Genomic DNA, 18,672 nt, shown 5'->3' with positions numbered 1-18,672 from the left:
TGAAGGAATGTTTTACACAAGTTTATCATAATATAAATATAAGCATATAATCCATATTATACAAAAACATGAACAGAATCAGAGAACTATGAACTTGACTTATTTTAAAAATTTAAAATAGAACCTACCCAATGCAGATCTGGCAGCTGCACTAGCTACTCTTGGATCAACTATAGAGGCTAGGAAAGCTACAGTTGACATGATAGGATTACCACTCTGTGAGAAAGGTATGGGCTGATAAGCCAAAGGTCCTGAAAAAAAATCAAAAACAAAATTAATTCCATGATTATTTCCTTAAAGATATAAAGATTCCTATATACATTATTAAAACTTGTCTTTAGATTTTAAAGTTTTAGAACAAAAGGATCCAAGCTTAAACAAACTTTAATGGATTTTGAAACGCAAGAAACAAGTTAGTTGGAGCGTCCTTTCATAATGCTTACTATTCCAGTACACCGCCTCCGGAAGATGATACTTACCAAGATGACCAAAATCTTCCTCTAAATAAGGATCCTCTATTGGTAAACGCAAGAAATGTAGAATACATTCATCTTGTGTTCTACTTCCAACATGTTCACATACTTTATTCCAATCATCTTTATACATTTCTAACGCTTCTAATAATAACAGTGTTTCTTGATCTGTCCATTCTCTACATCGTAAATTAGGGTTCTGTTCTTGTAACCTCTGTAGAAAAACACACGTAACAACATCAAATAAGTTCATTTCAATAACACTAATATAGCATTGTTAGACTGAAATGAAAGGAAATGTGGCTCAATGGAATATTATTGTTGGATAGAGAAAGAACCTACCTTCAGTGCCTTTTTAGCATACATGTCAGACTTCAAACCAAAACTGGTGAGTTCCTTTCCATCATCTTTCTCTTTGTTCTTATCTAAATCTACAATTTGTTGTGCTGCAGATGGCTGAAATATACATAGTTACAATGATGAACAGTATGAGCTTTTAATAAATTCTGGAATATGGTTCTTATGCCCATATTAGTAGTATGAAAACTAAAGATTTTAACACATTTACAAATACAGCACAAGAGAAAAAACTATAGCTAAGACTAGGCTGCATCAGAGGTCCTCTACACTGTATAGACACAAACATAAAATCTACAATTTTGAGAATTCTTCTAAATATTGTATAAATTACCTGATTCAATCTAGGTGGGTTAATCGGAACCAATCCTGAAGGTGTATCACCAATAATATGGAAATGAGATGTTGGGGGAGGTCCCATACAGGTTGGTCTAGAATCAGCATCTACTTGATAGTTGATCAGTCCCCATTGTTCTAAGAAAGCATGTACCCTAAAAAAAGAGAAAAATGCATATTACAGCAACAAAATTCACAATCAACATTGATAGAAACCCATTTCACACAATTCCCCTTAATATAGATTTGACATTATCTTACCTCATTATAGCACATACATCACCAGCCAGATTTCTTCTACAAGCTGTACTAGTTAGATACTCAGTTGGATTCAATCTATAGGTATCTATCATAAAGTTACGATATGCCAACATACTGAAAAAGAAAAGTGCAAACCATAAGTTTTATTTCTATAACCAGACTGTAACCTTTCATGCGAGAAGACACTACATTAATTAGCATAGGAAGCCCGAAATCCTCTTCGAAAACAAACAATATTTACATCTTTTTTGAAGCATTACAATATTTGACAATCCCTTTCACATTGATTAAACTGTAACTGATAAGAGTAAAATTTATGATCAATACAAACACAAAAATATCCAGAAAGCAGGGTTAGGGTTGATTTAACTTACATTTCTGGTGTTTTTGATTTATTTTTACCATTGAAGAATTCTGGTAAAGCTCGTTTTTCTATAGCATGTATAGAATTATAATCAAACCATGCTGAATAACTAGGTACAATAATGTGATGTGTCTGTTCTGTAACATTATCATCCTGGTCATCTTTCTCCTTCTTACTACCTTCTTCACTAGCTGGTGTAGCTTCACCCTTCTCACCATCAACCTGGTTCAATGAAATTAGCATACAGAAATATACAATCATCACACTGTGCAATCTTCAGACACTGAGTGTCTTTGGGGGGCATTGATGACAAACAATTTGAACTTAAATTGAAGATTAAAGTTGAAGATCAGTTGTCTGTAATCATCAAATGTGAATTGATTCAATGAATTATATTATCGATCAGTACTAGCCAAATTATTGCCCTTGACTAACCACAAGAAATTAATCTAAGCTGTAGCGTGGTCATGCTGCTAAGCAACCTCTTGGTTTTCACGTGACGTGTAGAGACATTCTCAATGTTCACATCAGTGCTCTTAGTCAACTTAGTTTCTTTTGATTTTGGACTGGTTTCCCTCACCTAAAACCTACAAAACATTTCGTAAATGAGTAATAAATATTAAAGATTTAATGACCGATAACATTTGCTATATTACCTTTTCACTGGTTTCCTCATCCAAATCCATCAGTGTGGCACCTTTAATAGGTTGTAACTCACTATCTTTCTGACTACGTGAACTGGAAGTTTGTTTAGGTAAGTTGACTTCCTGTATATTAGGTTCAGGTGATGGTTCATCCATATCTTTAGTTAAATCTTCTTCCTCTTCTTCTTCCTTCATTGATTTCTTCTTTGTTGAACTGGATCCACCTGGTGTCCTTGTACTGTTGACAGAATACAACAATTATAAACATAACCATGCCGATAAAACCTGACCAAATGATATGCATTGATTTGTGTGTGTTCTAATCATTATGCAGCTTCAAGCAACGACAAATTAAGCAGATTTGGTATCTTTAAAGGGTGGTATCTCCTTAATTCTCTCTTATGTAGGCTTCATGGATTACATAGCTCTATGTTTGACACTTTCAATAACTTCAAGAATAGAAGTATACCTTTTACGTTTCTTTTTATCTGGGACAGGTGAAGGTGATCTTTTTCTTTTTGATTTCTTGTCTTTTTTACTTCTTTCTACATCAGTTGATAACTAAAATAGTTAACATATACAAATCAAATATTATATAGACCAAAGAACATTCAATACAGATCTCTGTTCTTTAATAATCAGTATGTATAATATCATAAACTTACATCATCAACAGTAAGTTTCAGTTTGTTTGATTTCTTCACTTTATCTTTTGATTTACCAGGTACATCACCCTGCAATATGAAAATTCATAACAGACTGGAGATAACTTAACAAAGAAAACTAAACATCTATCCTAACATGATACTAAATATCTGTACCAGTAACAAGCTTTATATATGCAATATAATTTTTATCAAGTTTGAAATGAAACTTCTACTTATCTGCAACACGGAAATTGAACACTTTTCCTGACAATGCTTATCGAGTAACATATAAGTTGTGCTTTAAAAAACCTTGTGAATAGCACAAAGGCAGCACAGGACCCAAATGGTTGCAAATTAATATATTTCCTATGCATTTTAAATATCATAATACATAAAAACATCATTACTTACATTAAATTCATCTTCAACTAAATAATCTTCTTCATTCATATATTCATTATATTCCTCTAGATCTAATAACCACCTAGCAGATACCTGAATAATATACAAACATACAGTCATTATATTCCTCTAGATCTAATAACCACCTAGCAGATACCTGAATAATATACAAACATACAGTCATTATATTCCTCTAGATCTAATAACCACCTAGCAGATACCTGAATAATATACAAACATACAGTCATTATATTCCTCTAGATCTAATAACCACCTAGCAGATACCTGAATAATATACAAACATACAGTCATTATATTCCTCTAGACATAATAACCACCTAGCAGATACCTGAATAATATACAAACATACAGTCATTATATTCCTCTAGATTTAATAACCACCTAGCAGATACCTGAATAATACACAAACATATAGTCATTATATTCCTCTAGGTCTAATAACCACCTAGCAGATACCTGAATAATATACAAACATACAGTCATTATATTCCTCTAGATCTAATAACCACCTAGCAGATACCTGAATAATATACAAACATACAGTCATTATATTCCTCTAGATATAATAACCACCTAGCAGATACCTGAATAATATACAAACATACAGTCATTATATTCCTCTAGATATAATAACCAACTAGGAAATACCTGAATAATATACAAACATTCTTCAACCCAAAAGTGATGAAATACAACATGCATGATTAGAATCAATACATGCTGTACTTTCTATGATAGATAAATTTGAATGACATACTGTGTGGTAAAAGGAAATTATAGGATAAAAGATATGACTTGACCTCCTAAATACATAATAGTCACTTACCTCCCAAGGACCTTGATGAGAACTAGGAGTTTCTGGATCATAATCTATTGGGGGATCACTAACCCACATATTGTAACTGAAATGACAATTATAGTAATTTTTAGATTATTTTAGATAATTTTGAGAAACACTCAGGCAACTAAATACCAGTAGTTGTTATTAGATAGAAAATCATGGAAACCTCAAAATGTACATAGCTTCCCAGTGATAAACTATTTATTCTACATAAATTGAAACATTAAATTACAAATAGAAACCTACCTATCTGGAGTATACCACCAATGTACCATAGTATATTTATCTCTTTTCAATACTGGTCTGAAATAATCCTCTACAAAAAAGCAAAAACAGATAAAAGATAAAAATTCAAACTATTTGTAACTGTCTTTTTTCAAATTCATTTCTTTTCTTAAAGCTCAACACTTAAGTTGTTAACAAAATCTATCTTTTGAAAAGAAAAGGTTTGCCATTTGTTTGGAGAATGCTACCATAGTCTCAGAAATGGAAATTCTAAGTTAAGCTTATTGAAGTAATAGCGGTCACAGTCGAAATTTGAGCCTTCAAATCCATGCCATTTATAGTAAAGACATATAGAGAAGACTTAAATAGAAAAAGAAACTGAATTTCCTAGTTTGAGATATAAAAGGAATTGTGTAACTTTTGTACTTTTCCTAGTACTTCTGGAGAATATTTACATATATTCAAGACCTAAATCAACCCCCGAAAATTTCAGCATACAAATTCAGAGCAGGGAAGTCTGGAACCATTTTCCAATGTTTGCATGCAAAGTCACCAAATCTTAAAACAAACTCACCATCAGGAGGTGCTTGAGTTGGTAAGGTATAAACAATATGAGTAGCATTATCAGAACTATCTGTTATAGTGCCTTGATGTCGTTTTATAATATCTTTTAATTTTGGTACTAATATTCTATCAACATCAGGTCTGATATAAATGGCAGGTAATGTCAGACATTTATTTTGTATTAAAGCTTTCTCAATATTCATAAACATCTCTACATTCCTGTCCATTCTGGATGGTGATTGAAGATCGAATCTTCTCCTGAAATAAAGTTGTCAGAACAAAACGTTAAGTATAAATAACTACATGATAAAGAAGCACACGATACGTAATCAGTATTTTGTTACAATAACAAAATATTTTATAGTTAACTAAGACTTGTGTAGAGCGATACAGAAATATTAAAACACAAACTGAAACATGTTGATACTTTAGATTGAAACACTGAGGAACATCATGTTTCAGGTTCTGTTAAAATATTTTAGTATTATGTTTATATGAGTATATAAAATATGAAACACATACCATCCTTGGTCGCTCTTGAATTTATAAACAGCTTGAAATATATTGCACAATCCACCACTTGGTTTAAAGTCCATAAAACATTTCATCTAAAAAAAATATATCACTATGGTGACAAATATACAAAGGGATGCCTTATCCCACTTTTTAGGTTGTCATCTTAAACATTAGAAGAAAAAGTGACTTTGACAGTCTGCATATTTACACTACAGTAATTGGACAATCTTACTAAACAAGTAAAAAATAACAAAACTTACTGGTAGTTTCGTAAGTGGTGGATTTGTAACATGTTTCCCAAATGTTTCTTCTTGAAATTGGAGAAGTAAAACAGCAAGACTGGCCAGGGACTTGTTTGTTGGTGGATCTGCTTGGATATACTGCAAGAAAGACATTACCATTATTCAATTCATCTTCACAATGTCCAGCGGTGACGATATTCATCATATAACTTGACTGTAATAGCCACTTTTCTTATATAACACAATGCAGCCATTTGAATGGTTGTACACCACCGAATGCACACAAGTGACCCAATCACAGCACTCAATAGAAATACTGTAAACATTGTTGCATGTTCTTTACAGACTCTCTGTTTTGGACTATGATTGGAAGCATTCGCCAATGTGCAGTCCCTATCAGATCGCTGCATTACAAACTTCAAGAAAAGTTGCTATAGTTGTCAAGGTATCAAACAAAGAACTAAGATATTGGTTACATGTAAAAATTAACCATCTTAGTCTTAACAAATTTCCACCAACAGACCTAGCCATTATAGTATTAATCATTGTTCTTAGATCTGAGACAGCACCTTTAAGCAATGCACACAGATATAACTGACTGATCTTCATTTAATATCAACATTTCCTCAATAATATGATTCGCACTGACATCTTTTGGCCAGAAATGATAGAAATGAATGAAAAAACTGGACCTACCAAGCCATGGAAAGTTTGTTAAGAACAACAAAGTCAAAACAAAGAAAAACGGGATAAAAGCCGCCATTTGGAACCCATTCAAGGAAGAAATTGCATATATATGCGAATTGTATAAATACCTTTCGACAGTTCTTTTGAAGCCATGTTCGAACGGAGTCGAATTGTGCTATGGTTTCGGAAGATTCAAAGAATTTGTTGTTTGGGTGCCCGTCTTTCTTTTTCTGTAACGCCATTTTCTTCTCTGACGCCGGTTGTAACCCGCAGCAAAAATCTCTTTTCTTAAAGGTAAAAATATTTAAACTATTTAAATTTGTTCATTAATGATTTAATATTTTTACGTCAATTTATAAAATAACATTTAAGTTATTGTCTTAAATATACATTTCTTTGAATTTTTTAAGAGACATTATTATGATGGGTGTATTTCACCGACCTGCCGATCTAATGATCGAATATAGAGTTACCTCCCTTGACGAAATATTTTTTTACTTCGCACTGTTTTAAGTTTGAAACAGGTTAATCCTAGCAGTAAAAGTGTTATGATATGTTTTTGAATAAATTTCATCTATAAGTTATACTTGTGTATTATAGGTTGAACCATTGATGTTATTCAGGAAAAAGTGTACGTGCGGTATAAATTAAATTTATTTAAAGTAAAAATGAGAAATATATATGAAATCTTACTGTATCTTACTGTAAACCGGTCTTTTATTAAGCTTGTAGACTTCTTGAACACCATATATAAGAGTCTAAAAAATTCACGTACTATCGTGAGTTACGAATGTCATATGGAGTGCGCATTTTTATACATGTAATTAATTGTGTTCGTTTCACAGGTTATAGTCTATAGATGAAATTTTTCAGGGTCGTTTTTCCATGCCAAATTTAGATTAGATTTAAAGTTGTTTAAAGATTTTGAATTGACCACATAGATAGGTAATGAGTTCCAACTGTCAATGGCACGAACTGAAAAGTATTTTTTTCTGACATCCAATCTTGTGTGTGGCTTGTTCAGTTTAAGATTATGGCCTCTGGTGTTACTGTAGGTTGATATCAAGAACATGTTTTTGTCTACCAGTGTATCTATGTTGTTTAAAAATCTGTATATCTGGATAACGTCAGCGCGTTTTCTTCTGTATTTAAGAGTGGGTAAACCTAGAGCTTTGAGTCTTTCAGGGTAGGTAAGATCTCTTAAGTGGGGAAGTATCTTTGTCGCTCTTCGTTGGACATTTTCAACCGATAGGCTGTCTTTTTTTAACATTGGGCACCAAACTGTTGCATCATATTCCAGATGTGGTCTGATTAGGCTTTTATACAGGGGCAAAAACATATCTTTGTCCATGTTAATGAAGGTTCTTCTTGTCAGTCCTATTAACCTGTTAGCTTTCACTGAATTTAAGAGTGTTGTCTGTTGTGATACCAAGGTCCTTTTCTGTGCTGTCTTGTTGTAGTGGTTCAAATATGGTATTGTTTTTCGTGTGGTATTGGTGTCTTGAATTATTATATCCAAAATGGATTGATTTGCATTTGTCGATGTTAAATTGCATTTGCCAGGTTTCTGTCCATTCAACCAAATTGTCTAAATCATCTTGTAATTGCTCTCTATCGTGTATTGTCAGACTAGGGCCAAATAGTTTGGTATCGTCAGCAAACAGTTTCACAAAGGATCTAACAGCACTGGGGATGTCGTTGAAATGGTATATATATCGGTACCGGTAACCAAAATCATCAAATTTTCTTGCAAAAATAATTTTTCTAATATATCTATTAATTGATTGTTTCATGTATTAAGCATAAGTTTGAATACATCTTACAAATAGGCAAGCATGATAGAAATTAATTCACGATGCTACATAATTCGCCCAACCAACATCAACATGCAACTACATGATTGTTTTGTAAATATGAACAAACGCATGAAACTCGTGATTAAAAACTTGTTTGGTTAAATTCGCCGTTTCATATGAAGATATTTGGATAGTGTGAACCAACGCGCCTATTAATTATTGATTACGGGGAATGAAGTAGTACCATAGTAGATGACCAAATATCATTTTAATTCCAAGTCATGTAAGTGGAAGCCGACGTTTCGTGGAACAATAATTAATATAATCATCTTTTGATCAACAATCCGTAAAAGAAACTCAGAAATAACAAGAGCGTTAAAGTAGCCATTATACTATTGTCGGAAAGCTATCATATTATAAACACCTTGAGCATGAAAACATGCTGCGAAACTACTATGAATAAATATTTCATTACGAAACGAAAATATCGGATACCCCAAATTTAATCATCAAATCAGTATTAATTTCAATTTTTTCAAAATGTGATTCAGCAAAAACTAATGTCTACACGTCGTTTGAATAAAAAAATAATTCAGTCAAACTATTCTTCCCTCAAAAAGTTTCGTTTTCTTTTGTTTGACATATTATATATTCTCGATCACCAGGACATAATTTGTTGTAGATTATTGCTAAAGAAATAGAAACGTCTTGATAAAAACGGCTAGTGTACATCCACGTCGAAGAAGCCAACATGGACGGTGGAATATTGGTTTGTACAATTTTCACTAAATCTTTCGAATTTGTCGTTTTATGAAATACAATAAGTGACAATTTGACTCCAAATTAATAACTAGATATCTGTGGTTTGGTGTAGCCTGAGATCCTGAAGCAGGATCATTGAAAACATAACAAATTGACAAGGTGTTAATAAAAAGTAGCACTACCTACCCTACACTCTTCACTGGCTACACACTACAGCAACTATTCCATATTTGTACCAGTCCAGCAATTGTGTCATTAGAACTTTAATAACTAGTCATTTAGAAATATCTTCAAAATACTATTGGTTATATTTTGCTCAATATTGATGCCAAATGTCTCTATGTCCTACACCTGTTTTCTTAAGATCCTGTATTGTAACCTCTGATATTTTTCTTGTAGGAACCTTCTTTATACAGCATCAAAGCTCTAGCTATATTAGATAATGATGGTAACAGATTATTAGCAAAGGTATTTAAGTGTAATTTACATCATATAAGAGATAAAGATTGGCTGTGCGACCAGTTATCCCTGATTATCAGTGACTAGTTTCGTTCGTGTTTGAACTCTTCAGACTGATTAGATTCACCTTGCGGTGTTCTATTTATACTGTTCATGGACCCTGATGGAAGGTTACCGGGGTTTGTGTTTTGCCGGGGTTCGTAAGTTTCAGGGTTTACCGGGGTGGATTTTTACTGGGGTTGATCAGTACTGGGATTGGTTTGTTCCAAGGTAGGGGGGTTTAAGATTTTACCAGGCTGTCTGGGTTAAGAGAAGCTGGAAAGTGAACCTATCTATCCCAAGTTATACACACCTGTCGCCTCTCACTTCCATTTACCAAGACACTCCAGTCGAAATCTCGACTACTTAATAATCAACCGACTTGGCACCAACCCGGACCTAACACAGTCTACAGCCAATAGGCTCTCCATTTAACTCCATTGGATTATCAGATTGCAAACTTTCCAATGGGATCCATGACAAATCTAAACTTGGACACCCCCACTTCTTTCTTTGTTATGTAATTTACATCATTTAAACCCTGCCTTATTGGTTTCTATTTAAGGTTCGAAATGTTCATTAGCCCAATCAGGTACACAGAAATGTAAGATGTAAAACTCATTTCATGTCATTTCCTTGAATATAAATGTTACTTGCAGTCAAATTTCCAATTGGAATTTTTACTTCTAAAAACTAATGTAGAATATATGTATATATAAGCTTTAAGGCATATTAAGGAAAACTTGTTTAACTAGGTCACTTATTGCCACATAAATTAGAAATGCATTGATATGGATCTTTTTGAGCTTTGATTAGTTACCTTAATTTGGTGTGTATTTTAGTACTATGATGATACGTTTCCAACAGCAAAGGAACAGAAAAATTTTGAGAAAAATCTCTTCAATAAAACACACAGAGCTAATGGTATGTATATAAACATTGTTACAGTTTGTCACAATATGTACAGTTTGTGAAGTTTATATCTTTCCTAATGGTCTTTATCTTCAAAAATTATCATCCCAAACACCAAAGAATGTTTCTGACATATTGAGAATGGCACTATGAACTTTGATCTATGAACACTTAAACCAAAACAAAGATTTCTCTAACCTTGAGAAGGATGGCACTAACTAGCCTAACAGATTATTCCACTCGTGTTAAAGTTTGATGACATTTAAATTGAGATTAGGGCAATAGTAAAAAAAAGACCTTTTTGAAATTTTATAGTAAATTTCAAGTTTTCCACCTTGTTATTTAAATCTTTTTTTCTTTTACCCAAGTTCAGAGACATTAGAGAATTATTATACTGAATTATAAATCATCCCACAGCAAGTTTCATGCATTATTTTTGTTAATTTCAGCTGAAATCATTATGTTTGAAGGTTTAACATGTGTTTATAAAAGTAATGTTGATTTATTTTTCTATGTTATTGGATCAACACAAGAAAATGAGGTATGGTGGTATTAAATTTATTTATTAAATTTGAAACAAATGTAATGCTTATACTATTGATTAAGACTCTAATTTAGATAGATTTATAAGTAAGAATTATAAGAAATAAGTAAAAACTAGTCAAAGATTACCATTTTTGTTTAGCCTATTTCACATTTGATTTTGAATGTTTATTTGCAATATCTATTATTAATATGTTTAGAATAAAATGCATCATCTAAACAGCTGGATGTGAAATGGAGGGTATGATCAAAGTACTTTATTGTAACAAAAAATAAATACTGAACAGGTTTTATTGTTTATTTTCAGTTGATATTAGGCAGTGTTTTAAATGCAATGTATGATTCAATCAGTCAAATATTAAGAAAGAATGTTGAAAAAAGAGCTTTATTAGAGAATTTAGATGCTGTTTATTTAGCTGTTGATGAAATATGTGATGGAGGGTAAGTAAGAAATCATTTTAGATATTGTATCAAATTCTGTTGCTTATCAATAATTGCTTCCGATTAAGAAAGCTTTTCAGTTTTCTAGGAGAGCAATTTTAGCTCTGTCTATCGTTAACAAGATCAACAACCTATACTCCTGATGAGCCTTGTCTATATTTAAGATAAAGTCTGAAATGCTCTTACTCATGTTTTTTTTATTCCAGTATTATCTTAGAAGCTGATTCAATAGCAATAGTACATAAAGTAGCTATCAGAAATGATGACATTCCCTTAGGTGAACAAACAGTTGCCCAGGTGAGTAATATAAATAGAAATATGTTGCAATGTATACCTTATATTTGCACAGTATAATAATTTCCATTGCACTTTTATCTTTTTTATAGTATTATATTTGCATCATGTTCTACAATCACATTATACATAAGCACATCATCAGAAACATTATATTCTATCTAATATTTTAGAAATTTACTCTAGATATCAGACAACAGATTCAATATTAATGGAATTGTAATGTCTACAACAATTTTAACAGTGCTGAAAATGGCACCAGGGAACAATTTTACCTCTATAATTTATGTAGGAATGGGGTAATTTGACATGATTTTATGGATAATATTATACTTGAGCTTGATACTTTGAGTCACTTAATGAATATCAAGCCAGGCTGGATACAGCTCACTTGTACTTTACATTTCACATATCCACACATTCAATTTTGTACTATTTGATTTTTCAAGCAATTATCACGTAAATTAGAGGTGAGTTTCATTGGGCAGAAAATCAATAGTCAATGGGATGGATTACTCTCTCAGTTGGCTATGGAACATTAGATCTCTTATATGTAGCTTAAGGTGGCAGCTCTGTTAACCTCTCATCTAACCCTTTAGAAAAAGAGAAAGTTTTCTTTTCAGTTTGGATATGATGTTGAAAAATCAAAGTGTTTAAGATTGTATATTGATTATGAGATAACAAATAAGATCATTGATATATGACATAGACTGTCATATCAAAATATCTCATTATTATATAAAATATAATGAATTTGATGGGGAAATTAAGATAAACAATGGTTCTTCTAAGTTCTTTACCATAGATATATTATTACAAAATATTTTAATAAGTTTCCTTTTTTTATCCCCTTTTTTTCAAAATTATCATTTTGTGAGCCATCATCCAGGTAATATTTTGAAGTAATTTGAACATAAGTATTACAGAGTTTTGAAAATTATTGCATGTATTTATATGAATCAGTGCCTCTTGTGTTGGACGACAGAGGCATGTAGTATCTATGGAATCAAAGAAAAAATAAAATGAGAATATAATAAATTATCAATGTGGTTAAAAAGTAAATCAAGATGGTCCTTCTCATGTTTTTCTGAGGCTGATACAATCATGATCTGATAAAATTCTCCTCCAAATCATTGTCAGTTGGACCCAATAGACTTCATTTTGAGACAGTAAATGCAAGGTTTATATCGCAAATTTCGTCATCCATCGATAAGATGGTGACATCATAGGAATTAATGAATAGCTCATGTGAAGTCGCTAAACACCCAGTCAACAGCAAAAAACCGCCCTTTCTGAGAAATGTGTGATAGTAAACTTTATCTGAAAGTATCATTAAATAGCTAAATCAATTCTGATTTTTATAATGTAAAATATGATTAGTTTTGAGTTAGTGGGATTGGAGAAGGCAGCTTTCAAGGTGTCAAGATGGCAATTTTTACTGCAGTGACACCATGTTACCTTTATTTGTTTGACTTATGAGCTTTGTTCTGGATTCAATTTGGCTGATACGTGAATATAATGTCCAAAATTTGTCATAATTTATATAATATCTTTAAAGTGAGTTATTAATTGAACAGAATATTTAATTGGTTGAATATTACAGAGATCTAAAACGTGGTATTGCAAAACAATTTCTTCAGATCATTGACGTTAAATGTAGTCCCATCACAGAAAAAACATGAAGGGAAAATTGCAGATCTATATTTTAATCATATTGATACATTACTGATAGTATCTTAACTGATTTGAAATATCTTGAATTAAGTTTCTTTTTTTTTATATTTGCAGGTTTTACAGTCAGCTAAGGAACAGATAAAATGGTCTCTATTAAAATAACAGTTAATTTCATAATTTCTATCATTGTTTATACATGTACATATAAATATATATTATAACCATTATTTTAATGTATTTTATGTTTAAAAATTCATGAAAAAGAAAAGAAATAACTGCATTTAAAGGGAAATAGTTATTTGATTATTTGTGTTGCCAATTGATAAAACTTAATTCCATCTATACTTCACTCTGTAGTAAACCTTTGAGCTGGTGAAATGAATAATTCGACAACTGTATTCCTTTAAGAAAGCTAGAATAGAAATAAGGTTTGTGCAGTTTGCACTATGTTTCTTGAAGCAAGTATCATCAATTATTTCTGTACATATGATAGATAACCTTTCATTTTGGCTGTAATCTGTTTGATTAAGTGTAAGTCATGGATATCAGGCGTTCGTTTTCAGACTTTTCATGTCCCCAGTCCCTCAACGCTATTTTTGTCAGGTTAGTATTGTTGCAATTTGCAAGTTGCATGCCAGATTAATCAATTACACAGAAAAGTGTCCTATGTAGAAATTGTTTTTGACTGTGATTTGTATGTCTAAAATTCTCATTTGAATTTCATCACACCTGTGACTGGTATTTACATTTCATCAAATCAAACTTTAGAAAAGTGTTTTTTGTTGTTAGCTATATTGATGTATTTATTAATGTCATTGGGTCTTCATAGAATGATACTGTAAATTGAAATCTTTTCAAGCTTTTTCTTTCATGCTTCATCTGATTTAGTCAGATAAGTTTGTTCTTTCCATTTACCCATGCCCATTAAATGTAAGACTGAGACTGTAATAGAGACGAGAGGTTGTTATCTAAGCCCTATGCTTACATCTCTCTCGCCGAGTCTGCAGTGCAAGGGAGATAATGTTAAAGTATTGTAGTCTGGTAAATTATAATTGCAAGGGAGTTAAATCTAGATCGTTTATAACTGTAATCTAGTCTTTAATCTTGTAATGCATTTCAATGGCATTTCAATGACCTTCGATCAATGGTTTCAGGTCCCAATTTAAGTGGAATTGCGGAAATCTATCGAAAATACCATATTAAACCATATATTGATTTGGGAAGGGGATACAGACCCTGAATACGCCTGTTGCAGTCAAACTCTGTCGGTAGACTGGTTGGTTTGGCCTGGTCCGAGCGTTTATTCCAGATGCAATATCTTCAGCTATATGTTTTTTTACTGAATGTAACAAAATAAATATTGCCCCGAACATTGTGTTTTGCTTTTAAAGAGTTGTTCGCGGTCTGTTTGTGTCTGAAAAGTATCTATATGGAAGCCCGTCCGTACACGAATCTTAAAGGATACAGGCCACATTAATGTTATGGTTACCCCCCCTTAACTGCAAGCAGTAGTTTATCAAGTCTAGCTTCTGGGCTTACAAATATCTATGAAATCATTACTTTTAATTTGTATATTAGAATGAAAAGTATCATCACAGAAATAACAATGTTCCTTTAAGCATGCGAAGCATTTTCAACTGGACGACGAAGTTCAGAAACAATAGGCTCCATTACAAGTACATTCTTCTTTTCTTTCTCGGGGAAATTCAGTTCATCACGTCCACTAGTTAACTTTCATTTGCCTGAAACACTGATAACATTTGTTAAATACAGGCCGTTATCACTATCATATTAATCTACCATCAATTATAATCAGATTTAGTTCTAGTTGTTAGGATGTACATCATTACACCTATAGTTTAATATTTGCTTTTACAAGGACATGAATTCGACAAGTGATTCGAATGTAAAATTCTCTTAGAAACAATAACCACAAATTCGGTTCTACGCTTCAAAATTCAAGATTTATCTCCCTTCCTATACAATAATTTCCTCTGACAAAATAGATACAACCTTTTTGAAAAACAGATATTCAAGTAGTTCGAAATTAATCAATGAATTTGAATTAAATACTCTGACTTCTATCTTTAATTAATAATGAGGATTTATTCCTCAATATTAACAACAAGTTAATATCTGTCATAGAAACCATAGATTCAACGGTGAAATCTCATTTTTCTTTCAATGAAAGATCCAAGATAATCATAACGTGGCCAGAGAAAGTGCGATGACCTACATTACACATTGCAGTAGGCCTACTCTGCCAGAGATCATGTACACTGACATTGATGTACATGGAAGATATAGGATCTAGTCTATCTAGTGAGTGATTATTGATACATAAAAAAGAAGAGGATGGGTTGGTATTCGTTTAGTTTCTATGATAAATGACATCACATCATTAAATTACAATTCTATGGGAGTGATGCCAATGAGGACGAAAATGTAATTCTGAATCCATACAAGTCACATGGTACTGGAGTTGTCAGTGCCTAAGATCAGGCCAAAGGAAATCACGTTGGAATCTATCTTGACCTTCATTATTAGATAATTTCCAAATACACATTTAGAGTAGAATAGCTGGTATTTATTTTCAGGAAAATCTGAAGAAATTGCTTTTCATTATTTGACTTTTTATTAATCTTTATATACAATATTTTTTTGATAATCTACATTATATAAACATACACATATCTTTTATAAATAATAAATTTATTTCTTGAAAAATAATGATATACCAATTCATAGTTTGTTATACATAAATTATTGCCAAAATATATATCAGTTTTCTAATTGTTGACACTCATAAACGTAACACCAAACTTGCTTTTGATGCATAGAGAGCATGTTGGGAAACCCTGCTCCTATCACTGAGTAGTTTCATTTCTCCGATCATCCGAAGTCAGATAACAAGCTTTCACCAATAGAATGTCGATCTTTACAGATGGCAGTGTAAAATATGCAAATTGATCATTAAGGATCATATATAAGGTATAGCTGCATCAAAGAGAAGTGCATTTCACGTTATAATTCATAGTTAGTCGTTTTGTTTTCTGCTTACCAAAAGTGAGCCAAAAATTCCACTGGAATCGTGTTATGCTACTCTCTGTCTACAATATTTATCATATTCATCTACAAGGTATTGTCTTTGTGTTGAAAAAGGGAAATTTTCAGTCAGAAAGTGGGCTAATTTCACATGAATTTCTTTCTGAGAAAAAAGTGTGTTTATTTTTTAATGTAAAATCACAGAACCGAATACATTCTCAGACTCTCACACTAGCCTCACTGTAGACAGACAGTACATGTACTAAGCAATATGAAATTAACAGTATGAATAAAGTTATTTCAAAATCAATTTGAAATTTGGTTATATCGGTATGTTCACATAAATTATCATAATTATGAATATTTATTATATTTACATTCCCTGCTACAAACAAATACATATCTTACAGAACACAATAACAAATATTTATTTATACATAAATCTTTGGAAGTACTAACCCATTTTTACGGAAGCGTTTACAACAGTGCCACACATATTTTTTTTTTTTCAAATCCGACTTAGTAACTCGAAAATCCGACTTAGTAACTCGAAAATCCGACTTAGTAACTCGAAAATCATACTTATTAACTCGAAAATCCGACTTAGTAACTCGAAAATCCGACTTAGTAACTCGAAAATCCGACTTTAGCAAATCAGATTTCGAATTACTAAGTCAGATTTTTCGAATTACTAAGTCGGATTTTCGAGTAAGTAAGTCGGCTTTGAAAAAAAAAATATGTGTGGCACTACAACGCTTCTGTACATTTCATACTCTGATTTTAAAAATTAATGGAATAACAAAATTATATATAAAAACGTTGCAAATCTTAACAATTTCCCGAAAAATGAAATAACCACTTAATACAGGAATTTTAAACTTCGTGTAAACCGGTAAAAAGCGTTACATTGGAGTACCATCGTTGTGGTCTTTTCAACGAACATCTGATTGCCTCCTGCTTGTTTTGTTTTCTTAGCCATTATTATTTATAGATTTACAGTAATATTTGATTTATTTCTCAGAATTCAATCACCGAATCTTTGACATAGCACAGACTAATGAAATAGAAGCAATTTGCTGTTTGACACATGTGACTTCTTGCCAAGGTCACATTTTTGGTATTATTCAGCACGGAGAGTTCTGAGACAGGAAGCATTGTAAATTGTAATTTAAAGTGTAATAAATGAATGAATATTTAGCTGCTCAATCGGTATATGAATTTGGTTGTTGTGATTTACCCAAATATAGCCTTTTTTTAATCAAGCTTGTTATTCAAGTTTTTTGATGTGACTCTAACTGGTATCTTTATGTGTTACTACCTGTTTTTATACTGTACAGACAAGCTTCACACCCGGTTCTGATTACCAGCGAAATTAAACAGGAGTATGCAATGACCTCCAAATGGAATAAAAAAAATTCCCGATTTTCCAATTCAGATAACGATAGCTGGAATACGTGAACATTTACACGTTTCAAAGACACAATTTCCTTTTACTTTAGTCTTCACGATCTGTCTGGCTAAAGTGGCAAATTTATTAATTTAAGTTCGTCTCTTTCGGCTATTAGTTTCAAGAAGGCATCCCCATGTGAGAAACTTGAGGACTAATATCATCCCTTTTGATTATTTTCTTCGCCTTGATTCGTCGATTCTGAAACCAGATTTTAATTTGACGCTCTGATAGGTTGATTAGTTGGGAAAGTTCCCACCGGCGAGATTTTGAGACATAAGTGGAACCATTATATTCCCGTTCTAATTCAGCAATTTGAAATTTGGAATACGGCCTTCTTCTCTTTCTTAACGTGACTGTTGTAGGTGCTATAGAAGTTGATGGTAGATGAATTGACTGCTGCATATCTGGAAATAGAAAATAAAACATATTGAATATCGAATGCAAGAACAACATACATATCTCTGAAATGAAATACATATCTTATATATATTTCTGAAATTAAAAAAATTTCTTTTGGATATTTCTGAAATGAAATACAATTCTTTTAGATATTTCTGAATGAAGTACATTTCTTTTAGGTATTTCTGAAATGATATACATTTCTTTTAGATATTAGAAAATAGCGGCGACTAAACTCTTAATTGATTTATTTGAAACAAACTCCGACAGTTTTCAGG

At 32.0% G+C, this 18,672-nt stretch overlaps 3 protein-coding genes across 3 annotated transcripts; 1 reads left to right on the top strand and 2 right to left on the bottom strand.

The window, feature by feature from the left end:
- Positions 1-99: 99 nt before the first annotated feature.
- LOTGIDRAFT_177862 (hypothetical protein) lies at positions 100-6,822 on the bottom strand (the record flags this gene model as incomplete). The annotated part of the gene is made up of 15 exons (XM_009048204.1): positions 100-251; positions 480-687; positions 816-929; positions 1,165-1,321; positions 1,428-1,541; positions 1,802-2,013; positions 2,448-2,673; positions 2,905-2,980; positions 3,316-3,319; positions 3,494-3,577; positions 4,619-4,662; positions 5,146-5,393; positions 5,658-5,743; positions 5,912-6,031; positions 6,709-6,822. The coding sequence occupies 15 exons, from the start codon at positions 6,820-6,822 to the stop codon at positions 100-102; spliced, it is 1,959 nt and encodes a 652-aa protein (XP_009046452.1).
- A 2,305-nt stretch (positions 6,823-9,127) lies between these two features.
- On the top strand, positions 9,128-13,662 carry LOTGIDRAFT_156936 (hypothetical protein; the record flags this gene model as incomplete). Its single annotated transcript, XM_009048203.1, has 7 exons — positions 9,128-9,145; positions 9,538-9,606; positions 10,479-10,560; positions 10,998-11,089; positions 11,399-11,532; positions 11,739-11,829; positions 13,615-13,662. The coding sequence occupies 7 exons, from the start codon at positions 9,128-9,130 to the stop codon at positions 13,660-13,662; spliced, it is 534 nt and encodes a 177-aa protein (XP_009046451.1).
- A 4,504-nt stretch (positions 13,663-18,166) lies between these two features.
- LOTGIDRAFT_100031 (hypothetical protein) lies at positions 18,167-18,367 on the bottom strand (the record flags this gene model as incomplete). Its single annotated transcript, XM_009048202.1, has 1 exon — positions 18,167-18,367. A coding segment is annotated over one exon (201 nt), but the record flags the coding sequence as incomplete, so codon positions are not given.
- Between the last annotated feature and the right edge of the window lie 305 nt (positions 18,368-18,672).

The sequence above is a fragment of the Lottia gigantea genome (genome assembly GCF_000327385.1).
Source record: "Lottia gigantea unplaced genomic scaffold LOTGIsca_12, whole genome shotgun sequence".
Lineage (NCBI taxonomy): Eukaryota > Metazoa > Mollusca > Gastropoda > Lottiidae > Lottia > Lottia gigantea.
The sequence above is the reverse complement of the archived record's forward strand: the minus strand, read 5'-3'. Positions and strand labels throughout refer to the sequence as shown.